The sequence below is a fragment of the Dermacentor albipictus genome, chromosome 8 (genome assembly GCF_038994185.2).
Source record: "Dermacentor albipictus isolate Rhodes 1998 colony chromosome 8, USDA_Dalb.pri_finalv2, whole genome shotgun sequence".
NCBI lineage: Eukaryota > Metazoa > Arthropoda > Arachnida > Ixodida > Ixodidae > Dermacentor > Dermacentor albipictus.
In genome coordinates this window covers 126442196-126459392 of record NC_091828.1, presented here as the reverse complement: position 1 = coordinate 126459392, position 17197 = coordinate 126442196, and the positions used below count along the sequence as shown (strand labels likewise).

The window sequence follows — 17197 nt, the reverse complement described above, 5'->3', positions numbered from 1 at the left end:
ACTTAATTCACTATGGACTCTACAAGCTATAAATTTTAGTATCTTCATTTAGTTTCCTATAGCCTGAACACACTTCTGTTAGCTAAGCTTCTGATATGACAAACTGGTTTCTATATTTCCTTGTTATTTTTCTTATGATACAACAGACGGATGTAAATTCTGCCGATCTTGCTCTCAATTAATACATGGCTAAATGCCTTAAGAACTTACATTTTAGCACTTGCTGCTCCAGTAACGCTACTTGGCAAATATGATACATGCACTTCACACTTACAAGGTGGGAAACACTCGTGCACTTACATACTAATTAGTGCATGACATAATCACAGAAAAGAAATAGCAACCAATATCCTTTTTAATGCAGTGGCTTTTGAAAGCATTAACTTTCTTCCAACAAAGCGGCTCTTTTGGAAAAGTATTCGATGAAAAGATATACGTATCAATCAACAGTGGTGCCGTTCCTGCTTTTCATTTGCCGATTGGCCAAGTGCCCATTGCCATAGAGATAAATAAGTTGAGCGCAACTTCAATTACCAACTACTTCAATGAAATGTATGCAGAACTAAACAGTATGCTGCTAACTAGATGCCTCTCCTTGTACCCAACATTTTTTGTTGTGCCTAATTACCTAATTGAAGCGAGTTCAAGTTCTCATTAGACGTCTGATAAACAAGGTGTCAATAGGAAAACTGCAGAGTATGTTGAAAAAAAGTTGAGTAGAAAATTTTTTATAAGGTAAATGCAGTGGAATTTTTGTAAGGGGATTCTAAAACATTTTTTAACACAGTAAGAAAACGTTGCCTATCTGTTGTCACAGCTGCTATGAATGTGCGAGCCAAACATTACTGCATTGCCTGCAGCAGGGAATTTACAATCTCGTGCCAAACATAGGAAAAATTGCTTGCTCTCGCTTATGCAATGTCGTCATGCCACGTTATTGCAAGTAGCTGGACCCACAAATGCTACTGGCATATTTCGCGATTGCGAGACCATTCTCAGCAATACTATTAATAGTTTGGTAATGACTAAACTATCAACATTATTGGTAGCACTGCCAATAGTTTTGCATAACTGCTCACTGTGCAACAAGAAGGCAAAAAAGAAATTAAGAAGAAACTGGGGGCTTTTTCTATCTGTGTTTGAATACTGTTTAAATTTGCAACCGGCTGTACTCAGCGAGCCACTTACCATATTGCTGCCATCGACGACAACTAGGTGCCGAAGGCCAAGGGCTCTGAAGAGCTTGAAAATCCTTGGCAGTGATGCATTCTGAAAGGAAGGCATAAAAGTGATATACACAGCTGATTAACATTCCAGAGACAGAAAGACTGGTCAGACCAAAAACAACAAAATCGATTGCACTTCTCATCAGGAAGGGCAAACTTGAGACCCCAGTTAAGAGCCTAAATACAGTAGAATCTTGATTATTCAAACTCGAAGGGGCCCGAAAATTTCTTCGAATTAAAAGGACCATAGCATGATGCATGAATGGTGCGAGTAATGAAATATCACCTCGCGCAAGCGCACAGCAAGCGAGGACCATGAAACAGCTCATGCTGGCTTACCAATAATGGCAGAAAACAAAAGTTCACAGAGAGGTCTAAGGTGGCACCGCGCCGGCTGGGCTGGCAGCGCCAGGGTGGAGGCGTGCGCGCGTGTGTGGGGGCCGTCGAGCATGAGGGAGTCGAGAGGGAGGGCGAGGGGAACTTAGTTGCAAGGAAGGCCCGGAAGAAAGTGGATTTGCTCTTCCACCAGCTTGCTGGATGGCACTAATTACCTCTGCCACCTAAGCCTGCCCCTGAAACAGCGGAGTTGCCGAGGCCAGACTGGGCCTGCACTGCTGCTTCCATAAGCGTGCTTGCGTGCTCTTTTCCTTCATATACTGACAGACTGGCGCTGTGTCTACCATCCTCATCCTGCATTCTTAACGAGTCATGTCTTATCAAGATAAAGGAAGTCGTTGCCACCGATCATAATCGTGTTGGTGTGCTCCCTTCTGTTGCAGTGTCGCTGCATTCAAAAGACAAGGAGAATGAGGCACTGGGTGTCGCCTTCCCATCCTTGTATTCAGGGTCTGTCTTGTCCTACAGAATTGGATATTGCGCCGTGTCTCCAACAACATTTCCATTAAGGCGTCTCAGTTAAGATGCGTCATTGTAAAGAAAAACAAGCGTAAACTATACCAACCTAGCCAACCAAAACAAGCGCAAGCGAGAGCTGATGTGAGCAGACGATAGTGTGAAACAAGTGGTGCGGCTGAACCAGACGAGAGTACGAATAGAGAGGTTGGGCAGGTACGTATGACACCAATTTCCAGTGAATACGTCACTGTAGGGGCCATTCTTACTGGTCTCCTGCGCTCGCAGCTCACTTGCTGCCGCAGCAAGCCACAAAACATTGGCCCAGGACCGATCCCTCCTGCGGTGCACGTTTTGCCACTAGTGTGGCTGGGACATTATGGCGCGAGGCAGAAACGACGACCTTGCCATTTGAGAGAGGGTGAAATTTCCCGCATGCGCCGGGCCGGACATAATATGCTGCGGTGCTGAGAGCATTTTCGAAGCGTGATATGTTCGAATTTACAGCCGCAAATGCTTGCACATTCGAACTACCGGGAGTTTTCGCCTTCTGGAATACACATAAATTTGACAGGACCACGGCGTCAGTTCACGAAAACCGGAAGTTCTAATTAGGCATGTTTGAATTAACGAGATTCAAGTGTAGCACCTTTTTGTAATGTAACCTCCTTCATTTGCTTTGTTTTTTTACATTGCATTTTTACTTGCATAGGAGGTCCCGCCAGCAGCAATTAAGCCTTGGGACCTCCTTCTGGACTACACAACTTTGCATTATTTCTATTGTGTGGAATAAATATTAATTAATACTGAAGAGTGCTTAGGCTGAAGCTTACAAAACAGGATAGAAAAGTGCACAGAACCTTAACAATAGACACAGTTCTCAAAAGCAGCGTTGTAACCTCCAATACATTCAACAGGGCTCACTCGTGAATCGGAGGACAACTGGAGAGGTATTCTGTACGAGTCCACCTAGTGGACACGTCTATTTTGTCTGCTGTGAAGTTCTGATTGGCTGGGCTGTGCTGCGCATCTGCAGCAGCAAGGCAACACAGCCAATCGGCACTTCAGCAGAAGACGAAATCAACATGTCCACTAGGTGGACTCGTACAGAATACCTTACTGCACTTCTGTTCACTATAACACATGTGTGCTGTTTACACCGGCATGTTGTTACACACAACTCACAAATGACAAAAATCAGTCAACCAACTTTAACTCATCCACTTATAGACCCTTCAGATGCCAATTAGTTCTAGCTGTTCAAAATTTATATTTAACGATATTTCTTGCATTTTCCACATGGTTAATGAGACATAGCAATGAAACAAAAAAATTTGTACAGAGTTTAATTGTCAGCATACAATGGAAATTTATTGTGAGCTGTTTGAACAGCAAAAGTGTGTGGCTCCTTTGATTGCAGTTATCTATGAAACTACGTTGTACCTCAGCATCAAGCCACGACAGGCCTTTATGCATGTCCTCGATAGAGCTGTGTTGTACATTGCTGATCTTAAATAAGTAATGTAAAAGTAAAAAAAAAAGCAAGGTAAACTCACGTGTGAGACTGTGTAGGCAGCTGAGTTCATGAAGGGCTGAAGGTCCATGTTGTACTCCCGCTCATGAACAGAGACATGCACTTGCTGTTTATGCAAAGGAGAAAAAATAAACAGTACAACATTTTTTTACACTGCAGCATAGATTCAGTGCAAGCAAAACCACTAATTAAAAGCCAACTGCAATGAAATTTTGTACAATGTACAAAGCCTAGCTTAAAATACAGTCGAACCCGGATGCATCGAACCTGGATATATGGAACCCAGGTATATCAAATTATTGTCTATATCAGACAGTTTGGCATTCCCTTGAAAATCCCATGCCAAAGTATAGTGCTGTACTATGCGTGTATCAAACACTTGTTCACCGCCCCAGCACATTGAAATATCAAACACTGCACCTCACCGTGCTCCTGGAAGTGCGCTTTTCCTACTGTTACACGATCACTTCTTGCGTCGTCAGAAACATTTAATGCAGATTTACAAACGCCACTATTTTGGCAGATGATTTCAATCTAGACGTTGAATCTGATGGGGAGTACAAGTAATCGAGGAAAAAGCACGGAGTGCATCTGGTGCTTTTTTTTTTTAGCAGTATTTTTGAAGATCACTTTCGGTGATACTGTTACATTGGCGTGACGTAGTAAATGGCATGTTGGTTGATTCGAGTGATTTTGCTCAACTAGCCAATCAGTGTGCACTGAAAGTGATTACTCCAAAAGTGACCGTCCCAGAATATGTTTCGTGGGTAGTTTGATTGTGCAAAATGTGTCTGTTCATTATCAGCAAGAGCATATCGCCACTCTGCTTCAAGAATGCAAACAGCCTCCTGTTCTGCTAAGTGTTCCACAAGAAAGTGTGGATACTATCCAGGCATTGGATGCTGAAAAGCTGTGCTGCCAGGTTTGCCTTAGTAGACCGGGGGGCGGGGGTAGTATTCTACGAGTGTCCATCTAGTGGGCATACCCATTTCATCTGCTGCTGAAGTTTTGATTGGTTGGGCTGGGGTATGCATCAGAAGGAGACAAGCACCTTCAGCCAATCAGCACTTCAGCAGCAAATAGACATGTCCTAAGACCACAGTAACAGAATAGGCCCTTGGGGCTTTCCGTGAATGGCATTCTAGGTTTCTGCGTGCGGCTGAAATGAACCCCAACCCCAACTTGGATAGATTTTTGCATTACAATTTGGACTTAACGAAACCACCGCAAGCCAGATCCGTACTTTGCGGAAACACCATTATAGCAGTAGCACGCAGGACTTGCATGCGTTCTATAATTTGGTCAGCACTGAACGCGTTTTAGTCATTCTTGCTAGGGTTACATGAGAATGGGAATAGGCTCTGATTATTCTGCAAGTTGAAAGCCACTTTCCAATCTGACAGTGCCTGTGTAGTGCCGGCAGTCACAGATCGACGCAGCGGCCAGAGGGCAAGGCCCGAAAACAAAGGGAATGTGAGGCATTGGAGTGGCTAACAGCACACAAGAAGAGATGGGCAGACTTGGGGAGGACGAGAAGCACGGACAACAGCTTGCAACAGGAAGTCTGTTCCTGTACCAAAACTGTACACGACAGTCTGCATGGATTGCCAACATATGAAAAACGGGCATTTAAACGGCATACATGCGGACTGGCATGTTCACGTGTAATTCGCAGTATGAGTGCGCTGACGGTGGTACGGCATACCTGTAGGCTAGTTTGCTTTCGCACTGCACGTATATTTAACCACATACATTGGTACCCAGCTATATCAAACCCGTTTACATAGAATTATCCTGTATATCAAACAATTTCTGAACATGGTATAGTTACTGTGAGTATATATAGCAAAAGTTATGCTCACACTGAACAAAAATAGCAGTGACTCCCAATATATTCAATGTCATGCGGCACGAAAGTGACCCCAGAAGTTGGCTTTCCTTTGTGGCGATGGGGAAACCTGCCGACACATCCCAAAAGTGGTTTAGCTAGGCTGTGCGGCTCCATTCACCCGCTCTCCCTACTGTTACCGCGTCGCGTCGGACAAGTCAGCGGCACTCCCCTGCAAGAAATTACCCTGGCCCACCTGCAGAGCTTGCTCAGATAGCCAATCAGAGGCTCTTGTGACTTCATCATGCAAGATGATGCAAGTCTGAATTGCCTCGCTGCTTTTCTTGTTCGTTGTGTTTCTGCCATGTGGGCCTTGGCTAGCACGAAGGGCACTGAATTTGCCTTTTGCAGTGAAGCTCGAAATCATAAACAGAGTCGAATGCAATATAAGTCTGATGTCGCCACAGCGCACAAGTTTCCAAGGTACACCCTCAGCATGATCTTGAAGAATAAGGGGGAGATGAGGGCTAAGGTGGACAAACGAACCGGTGCCTGTGGCGCATGATGTGTACGCACAACCGTGACATTGAGGCGGCCACGTACAAGCAGTTCATTCAAAACTGCTTCAGATGTGCCAGTTTCCGCATGCCCGGTGATGACTATGGAAATGCTTATGAGTGCAACGAAGCCATGGCCAGTGTCGTCAAAGTTTGGAGCGCGCTGTCACAGTTTCCAGAAGCCATTGATGGATCAATGGTAGACGAGTTTGCAAGTGCGGATAGTGGTGTAGCGACCACAGGAGAGCCAGAAAACGAAGCGTACATTGCCGACATCGTATCGAACAAGTGAAAGCATGCCAATGAGGAAATCAATGACGATCCTTTGCCCAAATCCTACGTGGCGATTTGTGCACTCGAACTAGTCCGGCGTTTCTGCACGAATGTGGAAGGTTGCAGCTTCAGCTGTTCCGATTCTTTATACAGTGTCAAGAAATATGTGCTGTCGCCGGCAGCGAAGTTGCCCAAGCAGAAGGTATAGGACTATTTCATGCAAAACTAAGCTAGTTTCATCAAACAAGTGCTTTTATGACATCCAATTCTTCAGCAGACTTATAGCGAATTATGCCTTATACTGAACTGATAACCGTGTTTTTGCGAGTTCGATATTACTGGGTTTGACTGTATTGAATAAAAACGTACAAGAAGCACTTCAATGCGTGCGAGGCGCACCGCAATATCTCATTACAGCAACGCTGGCTTTTAAGGTTACCATTGAGATCAGTAGGCCACGCCGCAGTGTGAGCAGCTTACGACGTTGGCATGCAAAAATCAAGTAAAAATTGAAGCGTATGACACAGCCTCGAAGGCGCAAATACAGCGGAATCTCAATAAACAGGACTGCCTCTTAAATGGAACACCATCCTCATGGTTGGTTTTGTACTCATGCAATTGTATTCAGCTTTATCTCTCAGTAAATGGAACTGCTGATAAACGGAGCCAATTTCCTTAGTCCTTTGAGGTTCCGTTTAAAGAGAATCTCTGTATGCAAATTCCCATGTATCACCATCTCCGTAAATTGTGAGGCATGCGGACGTCTCAGATATGCTTGACATAGGCACATAGCATATTCTACATTTTGAATTATTGATATATCAAACTATTCTGCAATCCCCTTCAATTTCGATATATCTGGGTTCGACAGTAGTGTACGTGCACAACAGCATAAGTGAAAAATATGATTTCATTTCATTTATTTATTTTCTGAAAAAACCCAAGAACAGCTTTACGCCTTAATATTGGTGCACTTGTGTTACACGAAGAACATAAAACCGGAAAACAAAAAAAGACTATCTCAAACAACAGTGGTATGAAGTGCAACAAAACATTGAATTAAATACAAAACTTATATAATGAGCAAATAGTAGAGCTGAATATATCAAGATCATGTAGTGAGGCATTTTGGTGTGTTACAAGATGGAAAAAGATGCAAGGTGCAAAAAGAATTCACATAGAAAATGCTAGGATTACACAAGTTAGGGCAAGGCAGGCAGAACATTACAGCTGACAGTAACCACGGACAGGAGAAATGGTTGTGAATTAGTTTATACAAGAATATGTACTCACAGTATTCCGGCCTTATTTCTAGGGGTCTAATATTAAACATGTGCAGTAAACACTCATAGGCATAAAATACACGGCATCCAAGAAATCAATCATACAGGATACAAATGAAATGTCGCTGAACACACGGAAATTTTGCAACATTGGTCAAATTAATACAGTTCCATACAACAGAACTCTAGCTTCAGGCATACAAGAGAATAACGCAGTTCACATTCATAGACTTTTTAGTCATCCTTGATGTGAGGCCTAACTTCCTGTAGGATGCATTAACGATGCCTGAAAAATGTTCTTCGAAATTTAGCCGGGAGTCAACTAATATCCCCAAGTCGCACGTACAACTCTCTCTTTTCAAAGGAATGTTACCAAGTGAGTATTCGTATAATAAAGGGTACTTTTTGTGAGTAAAGGAAACAACAAGTGATGTTTGAAATACGAGTGAAACCATCATGAAAAGATTTGAAAAAAGCAGTATTTGGTACCGAAACCGAAAAAAAAAAGGGGGGGGGGGAGTAGACGACGTCATTACTGCTAGCCAGAAGTGATGCATCACTATAGAATGCACACCTCTTCAGCACGATGTCCGGTACAAAGCATTAACTGCAGCTGCCAAAAATAGGCACTTTCGACGGGAGATGACGAATATTCAATGCAGTTACTGTACCCCAAGCTTTGCTGAGAGGGGGCTGTCATTAAAGGCGTTGCTATAAAAGACACTATAGGAGTCAGGCACGTGCATGCTGACTGCTCAAGTTCGAATTATCTGGCGAATGCCCATTTTAGGATCGAAATAATGAAGGCTCTGGCCCATAGAAATGCAGGGGCACTGGCTGGGACCTTCGGTAGGGACCGAATGAACTAAAATAAAATAAGGAAATAAATGAATAAAAGAAAGTCGAACAAAAGTCTTCTGTATTATGAATTTCAGTATAACAAATTGTGTTTACACACAATTTCAGATGCAGATAGAATTACATGCGTCTGCTTGGGAATGCACCTATCATATAATGCGCCGCGCGACAGTGAGCAGCTGTTGAAGCGAAGCAGCAAGACTTGCCATCAGACCCTTTCACAGTCATGTGCACCATTATCCCGCGTGAGCAAGGAGAGAAGAGGGGGGTTGTGTGGCCAAAATGTGCATACAGTCGAATGAAGTCACATAAAGATTTTTAAAAAAAAAAGGTAAGGCAAAGGCCAGCAGTCACCTGAATGGTCGGGTAGCGTGGGTAGGCATCCCGGAAATTGGAGAGCTGCAGTCGCCGACGGCAGGCTCCCTCACTGTCGCTCTGGAACATCTGGTGGGGTGACAAACGGTGCGCTCAAGCACTGACTATGACGCACTGGCTATGAAGACAGCTTTGAGCCCCCAAGTGTGGGCATGCATTTATAATGTCTGTGACCTGACTGACGCCCAGCTCATGTTGAGCAAGAAGAACAGTAACCTAAGAGAATACTAATATTCCTCTATTTTAACACTTTATTAAACACTTCTAACATAGGGAAAACACATAAGGAAACACATAAAAGAGCAAAAAAGCATGACTGTGTGTGTGTGTGTGTGTGTGTGTGTGTGTGTGTGCGCGTGCGTGCGTGCGTGCGCAGGCAGTCTTCTCAGTTAATTTCCAGCCAGGCTCCTAAGCTGCCATATTGTTTAGGCAGAAAATAGACTCAATCGCTCTCAATTTCAATCCTGCCTTCATGAAGCCTTGTTCTATACCAGCTTCATCAGCACTGGAATCGGGCTTAACATGATTTTTGTCCTTGCTGCTGTCTGTTTAGCTATCTACAGTGAGATACCATATTTACTCACATACTCAAATACTACCATATGTACTTGCCCTTCCTGTTATAATCCCATGAGGGATTGACAGTATGTGAAAATACGCGTTCGCGTTCATTACGCGTTCGCGTAATGAACGCAGCCCCCACTTTTCCCATCAAGAAGTGTGATTTTACTTCGTCTAGCATAATGATCATGCCCAGTACCTGCTGCTGTGAAGTAGGAGACATACGGTACGATTCGGAGTTTGGTGGGTGCGATTGTGTCCGACACCATGTCTGACACCAAATTGTACCATGTCTCCTACTTTTATTGTGATAGCAATATGGACGCTCCAGACGCATTTTTACTGTTGCCGCCGCCTCACGCCGCATGGTGTAGGTTTGAGTGAAAGCGCGCCAGGGAAACCGATGATCGGGGCTCAATCTCACACGCCATCTTTCATCGCGAAAAGGCCCCGGGGGATAGGGGAGGGAGGGACAGTGTCGTTGTACTCTGGCAGCAACTGCATACTGCACAACTGCGCTCGAGGGGTGCCGACGATCACGGCTCAATCTCCCGCGTACAAGGGAGGAAAGCGGAAAGGAAACATGCTGTCTTCCGTCGCACACATGGCACCAAGGAGGAGGAGGAACTTTATTATTGGAGAAACCGCTGCGCGGTTTATTCCTGGGTGGTTCCCTCCGACAGGGCTCCACTGGTGATCGCGGCTCGCCGGGCCTGGTCGAGGGTCGCCAGTTGGCTTCCCAGGTCCAGAGGGAAGGGAGGGAGGATCTGCGAATTTTCACTGACACTACCGAGCTCTGGAAGCATGTCGCTACTGACGACGAAACAGGTGGTGCTTCGACGAAGGAGTTTCTGGGTGCAGATAGCTCTGCCTCATTATGCAGAGACCTCCGACGGGGCGATCATTGACGCGACAGATGGCGGTGCTGTGCGACAAGGGCAACGAGATGACATTGGCCCATCTTTGACACCAACCTCGATGTAAGCGCTATAAACCTCAAAAATCGATTTCACGCACACTTAATTATTGCCGCTAGTATTCGCAGAGCTTCTGGACACCACAGTTGTGAACCTGAAATACCGCGAAAGCCAGTGCGGATTTCTTGCCATTTCAGCGCGTCTAACAGTTCATAAGCTGTTCAGGGGTATTTTTCACAGGCTACTTGACACAACGTCAATTTTTTCAGTGCCAGAGGCAAATTTGGTTTCAGAGCTATAAAGGTATGTTCAGCAGCTTTTTATTTCTTACGGTAGTTCAGATATAGCGATGATGGGTCATAACAATTGAATTTTTCATTGTTCTTGATATTGTTATAAGTGGACTGCACTGTACTATATACAATGAAATCTTGCTACAACAAATCTCATGGGACTGCCAAGAATCATCCATTATTTTGAAGAATCATTGCATTAAAGACACACAAATTGGCATTCAAAATTACATTCAAGAGGAATTGCCTACATTTGCAAGCGGTACATGCATAAATAATCTTTTGCCGGTGAGAGACTCCACACGATAGGAGTACGAGTAGTCCTTTATGTGAAGAAGTCATCTCCAGCTGGCACGTGCAGAACTCAGATCTGTTAACGCTACGAGAGTGTGTGCCAGGCCTACGGCCATGCATCGCACTGATGCTCACGGACAGTGAAAGTATGCCTCATAGCTCTGAGCATGTTCTATCTAGAGTAAGATTAAACATGATGCTGCTGGGTGACAGCGATCGGGACGCAGCCATTCTTAAGCACGACCCGACTGTCACATGTGAACCATAATGCCAGTGTGTTTCCCCAGAGCACAGATAACATGCCTCGATCCATCACAACCGCTATTCATAAGCTCACTGATAACTCCAATGGCTGTTGGTAAAGTGTGCAATCCTTACATTGTTTGCCTATCTGCACACGCTAAGCCACTGCACATAATCGCCAAATGTTACTGAAGCCCCAAAGCATCCACGTATTTTTTCATTACTGAAGCCCCAAAGCATCCACGTAATTTTCATTGCTTTCCTTGCTGATCGATCTTGGGTTAAGGTGGTATTTTAAGCAAGCCTGCATTTTACCGGAGGATTCTTTCCTCAATCCATTAAGGTTGCCACGATTGTGAACGGTGCAATTGGCGCGATCTCACGGTCTTTGCACTACAGACAGTGTCGATTTGTGTTTCTACTAGCGTAGTTACAGTGGCTGTAGCGAAGTAGTGGTGCAGTTCCTATTTCTGCGAGCCACCACTACTGCAGGCATTGATGATAGGGCTGGCACAGATTGGAAATCGCAGTCATCCAGGAATATCTGCGGCTTCACAAGTTGCAAGCGTGCACAATATTTTTGTGTTGCAAATTCATTATTTTCAGGTGCTACTAAAACAGAGAAAGCACAAAAATTTTGCTCATTATAGTGAAATATGCACTGTTTTCACATGCACAAAACCAATTTCTTTTTTTTAAAATATATATATGTTTAAACAATAGGCTTTTGGCTGGGGATTTTTCAAACCTTCTTTAACCTGAAGAAATTGCTATTTTGAATGTTGTAGTGATGAGCTTTCACTGCATGTTCGCGTGATTGACCACAGCTTTTCCCCTCTAAAAGTTTCATGAAATCAGGGTGTGGCTATTAGATGGGAAAACATTTTTCTTTTCAGTTCACTAAAAGTTACTTTCCCAAAGTTAACCAACCTGTCCAAACAGTTTTGTCTACCATATAGGATTTTGCCTGGATCTAAGGATTTTGAGCACTGTTTGGGGAGAAGGGGAATTCTGACCAAATCCAGCAACGCCTTGAAATTTTACACTAGGGTTCCAAGCCACGGGTAATATGTGCAAAATGAGGACTATGTCTGGTGTATATATCCTTATCTATTGTCTCAGAAATAAAACTGTTACCACCATGGCAGTTCATTCCACTTAAGTTAGATTTCGTTTCATCTTTTGGCATTGATTCAAATGTGTTACAATTAGTAATTAAAAAAATAACGCTACAGAAATTGCCACCATTTTGCCTGGCAATCAACAGAAGTTCATCTTTAAAGAGCAGCAAAGTAAAAAAAAAAAACATTTGAAAGAAACCTCGGATATCTAGAAAATTTCGCTATCCAAGTTCGGGGATCGATGGCCCCAGAGGTCAGCAGCACTCTCGCAAGAGAGACTGCCCGTGAAATTTGCCCAAGAGGGATCATTCAGTTCAACTTTTAAATGAACATTGCAGTTGCACAACCACACATCAGGCTAAAGGAGCTAATGCACATATGGATGTCCCCAATTTATTCTCATTTGCATTTCAATTTATGTTGCTGGTACAAGCTTAGGAAAAGTTTTGCAGCTTTTAGAAATCACAACGGCTGAACTGTTTGCATTGTGTATTCCTACCTTGTACTGAAGAAGAACGATAAGCTGCCACCGAAGGATGATGCCTCGGAAGCGCCCAAACGAGTGATCTTCACCAGAATGCTCCTGAAATTGAAAAGAGAAATAGAAAGGCCTGGCTTAATGTACTTTATAATAATAATAATAATAATAATAATAATAGGAGGAGGAGGAATAAGAGTGAGAATAGTAATAATAGATACTTTCAAAATTAAATGGTGCAGTGGATTACGGTAGCTGACTGATGAATCGGACACCAATAATCAGGACATGCTCGGTGATTCGGACAGCTTCGCGGCACCGTTAATGGCCCCATAGACAAAGTAATCACAAAGGGGCAACTGAAGAGCCTGAACTGCTGCCTACCACAACGAGCTCAAATGCAGACATCGTTGATAACCTGCTAGGCCGTGGTGTGCCAATTTCTGCCGCCGTTACATTTGAAGACTTTGCAGACGTCAACATCGCAGTGTTGTCGTGTGCCGAACTGAACCATGACGAAATAATTGAGCAAGTTCTCCCACCGTCAAACAGGGACTTTGATGTTGATGTACCGTGTGCTCTGGAGCGTTCACATGCGGATCTGACGCGAGCCTTCGCAGCCCTTGCCGATAGCGACAGCACAAAACTAAATACAGGTGTACTAGGTTGCACATAAGCGGAAGTGCGTGCAGTAACGAATCGAAGACTTATTCCTTGCACATGGGCCTTAAAACACACATAAAATTGCATTTTTTTATACATTCGTCTGTCTTTTTTTTGAATAAATTGATTGAATTGATCTTTTATTCATAATTGACAGTGTGCAAAAACGTACTGGAGCCTCAAAATACTTAGCCAGTGAGGTTAGTTGGGATCCATTCAAGCTTAAATAAAAACATATTACACAGTAAAACAAGTCTATAGAGAAATTGGGAGAGAAATACAAGCAAATCAACTCAGAATACAATAGCGTAGTGCAATAGACTAACTTACACAAGGAATACATTCATATAAACAGCCTATGATGTGTTGCACATTAAGGCAATAATATGACCTTAGGGGGACGCCTCAAGGCTTGGGCCCTTAGGGCCCTCACTCTGGATCTGTCAGTTGTCCACTGCGAGACACTGCTGCTGTCGCAGTAAGAGAGTTCAAAGCTAGATTAATCGTCCAAGTCTACGAACTTTTCTGAGACAAAATTGCATGCTAACGAGTGTACAGCTTTACTGAATAGAGTAATGACTTGGGTAAGTTGATATCCGTATAGTATCGCAGCAGGTTTTGAGCACAAACTAGGAGACAATAGCAGGTGCCGACAAAGACACAAGAACAGCACAAGTGTCTGTGTCTTCAGGTGTTGTCTCATAGTTCGTACGCAAAACCTGCCACCGTGGAGTACAGCTTTAGCAGAGCAACAAGCAGAGCTGGCAAAAGATATCAGCTGAAACCAACCGCAGCCGTGTCCACCACGGGGAAACCATTGTGCGGACAGGAGGCCAACACATCGATGATCCTGCCAACGTTCTCCACTGTCCGGAATGTGACCACAGGGTAGCCCATGACCTCCCTGAACAGAGAAGCCAGTTCTCATCACCATTGCTCAAAATCAAATCGAAATCAAGGTTGGTGGGGGCTTAACATACAGAAGCAATGCAAGGGCTAATTAGAATAATGCTGTTATGGGGGGGGGGGGCATTGCAAAACCAGGCTCGATTGCATAGCAAACGGCACAATAGTGTAGCAGCTTTGATTTTAAAAATACAGCACTGCAGATATGCGCTAAGAATTTCTTAGTTACACATAAAATACGAGGCACAAATTTGACATGTTTATACCTTGAAAGAAAATGTTGCATTATACGCAGGCTTTTATGGTACATGGGGCAGAAAGTGACTGCGATGCAGAAGTACTTTGTTGTGGAATACTTGGCTCATACTGAACAAGTAACGTACCACACAAAATAGGTGAAGTGTGAAAAGAAAGACAGAACAGAGTGCGAAGCCTTGCCAAGCACAGTATAGCTGAATAAAATTGTTGACCCTGCAAATGTCCTACGTAGAGCATGGATACATCCACATTTTTACATGTTCTTAAGCCTTCTGCTCGTTTTTAGCCCACAACAGCAGAAGAAAAACTTACTTTGCTGGAATGTTGCTTGAGCGTGAAGGAGCCTCCCAACCCAAAAATGGAACACCAGCTAACTGAAGGTGGATGTCATAAAGCCCCTGCAAGGAGAATAGGGCAAAATTAGAATAAAAATGGATGCAGATAAGGTGAGAAAAGAATAAATCATCCTCATGTCTCTCTCAATTGTGCAATTGCACAGTGATGCACTGTATGGAATTAAATTCAAGAGGGAAATTTTAAGCTAGAAAATCAATAGTGCAGTTACTCAGGAGTGCAATGTCACACCGATACACATCTGGTCACTAAAAGTGGCAGGAACATAGGAGCCAAACTTTGGCAATGTAACACAAACTGTAGATGGCGGAAACAGAATATGCATATTAGTTAGGCCTGTACTGCTGCGTTTCATTTCATGAGAACACTACTTTCTTTTTGAAGCTGTATTACGTAACGATTATTTTCATTTTTTCTTTTTTTACCTATTGTCATAGGCTGACATGAGGCCAGGTCCTCATTAATACCAGTATTGCTGTTAAATCAAATGGAAAAGATCCTTAAATAATACGGCCCCTGACCAGGCAAATTACAAAAAGCACACGTCAACAAAAACACACCAGTCGATTTTCTCCAGTTCCATTTGTTTGTATGTGTGCTCTTTTTGTTGTTCAGGTACATTGGTACCGAAGTGTAACCCACTCCTGCTTAAGGCCTGGAATTCCGGCTAGCAGTACTTAATAAATAATAAGTAAAAGAAGCAATTCTGTCCTATTACTCGCACGTTATTGGAGAAAAATCAGACGTAATACAGAAACACCCATGGCTACAAGAAAACAAAATACAGTCGAATCTCCATAATTTAAACTTGAAGGGGCCCGAAAACGTGTTCAAATTATAAGAAGTTCGAATGCAAAGAAGGACTCGTCTGAAGTATTCGTGCACCATAGCATGATGCACAAACGATGCGAGACGTGAAATATCACAGTGCACAAGCACACAATGAGCAAGGACCACGAAACTGCCCGCGACGGCCAATGCTCGCCCCCCGATAAGAGCAGAAAATGAAATTTCAAGGTGCAGGCTATGCTAGAAGTGGCTGGGGCTGGAAACGCGCGTTTGCAAAGACCACCGAAGATGAGGGAGTTACAAGGGAGTTGAGAGGAAGGGCAAGGGAAGCATAGTTGCGAGGAAAAGCGGGAAGGAAGCGGTTTTGCTTTTCCACCAGCTTGCTGGATGGCGATACGTAATTACCTCTGCCATCTACTGCCACCAAAGCAGCGGAGTGGCCAAGGTTGGACCGAGCCTCCACTGCTGCTTCCATTTGCGTGCTCACGTGTTCTTTTCCTTCATCTGCTAACAGATCAGCGCTGTGTTTACCTTCTTCATCCTGCGTTCTTAACACGACTCATGTTTTATCAAGATGACGAAGTCGTTGTCACTGATCATAATGATGGTGGTGTGCTCCCTTATATTGCGGCATTGTCGCATTCAAAAGACAAGAAGAATGAGGTACTCGGTGTCGCCTTCGCGTCTTTGTATTCAGGGTCTGTCTGGTCATACAGAACGGATACGGCGCAACATCTCCAACAACCTTTCCATCAGGATGTCTCAGTTTACACATGCCATCGTAAAAAAAGCAAGCGCGAATGAGACCAACCAAGCCAACCAAAACAAGCGCGAGCGAGAGCTGACACAAGCAGACGATAGTGCAAAACAAGCACTCCGGTTGATCCGCATAACACCAGTTTCCTGCGGGTACGTCACTGTAGGGGCCACTGTTATTGGTCTCCTCTACTTGCGGCTCACTTTACGCCCCAGCGAGCTATGAAAAATTGGCCCAGGGCCGATCCCTCCCACGGCACACATTTTGCCGCTAGTGTGGCTGGGATATCAGGGCACGACGCAGAAACGCCAACCTTGCCATTTGAGAGAGGATGAAATTTACGCCATGGTTCTTTTTTTCTTTTCTTTGCGCTCAGCGTTCATGGGTTTCTCCTAAGCCTTTCCTCTATGGTGGGGTCAGAGCAATGCTGGTTGGAGGCACCACCGTGTGATATGGCGCGTGGCTGAGAGCATTGTCGGAGCGTGGTATGTTTGAATTCACCGTCACAAATACTTGCACATTCGAATTACCAGGTGTTTTCGCCCATTGGAACACGCATAACTTTGATGGGCCTATGGCGCCAGTTCAAATAAACCAGAAGTTCAAATTAAGGGTGCTCGAATTTACGAGATTCAACTGTACAATTGGATTGCTATATGTATGTAAACCTCATTTTAACCAACTAAGATGTTACAGAACATAATGAGCCCGTTTCTACCATGGCAATTGTTAAGTGACAGTTAAGCACAATACATTCAGCTAAAAATGGCAGCGGGT

At 44.0% G+C, this 17197-nt stretch overlaps 2 protein-coding genes across 2 annotated transcripts in view; one reads left to right on the top strand and one right to left on the bottom strand.

Moving 5' to 3' along the window:
• The window catches only part of LOC135921873 (uncharacterized), a 221653-nt gene that overhangs the window by 140435 nt on the left and 64021 nt on the right, over positions 1-17197 (top strand). The gene's annotated exons all lie outside the window — the stretch shown is intronic.
• The window catches only part of ClC-b (chloride channel protein 7), a 48383-nt gene that overhangs the window by 3266 nt on the left and 27920 nt on the right, over positions 1-17197 (bottom strand). Inside the window, exons 17-22 of the mRNA XM_065456284.2 lie at positions 14833-14918; positions 14146-14260; positions 12715-12798; positions 8766-8855; positions 3635-3718; positions 1189-1269 (exon numbers count right to left, since the gene is read on the bottom strand). Coding sequence (XP_065312356.2) covers positions 1189-1269; positions 3635-3718; positions 8766-8855; positions 12715-12798; positions 14146-14260; positions 14833-14918 — 540 coding nt within the window. The remainder of the gene's footprint in view (positions 1-1188; positions 1270-3634; positions 3719-8765; positions 8856-12714; positions 12799-14145; positions 14261-14832; positions 14919-17197) is intronic.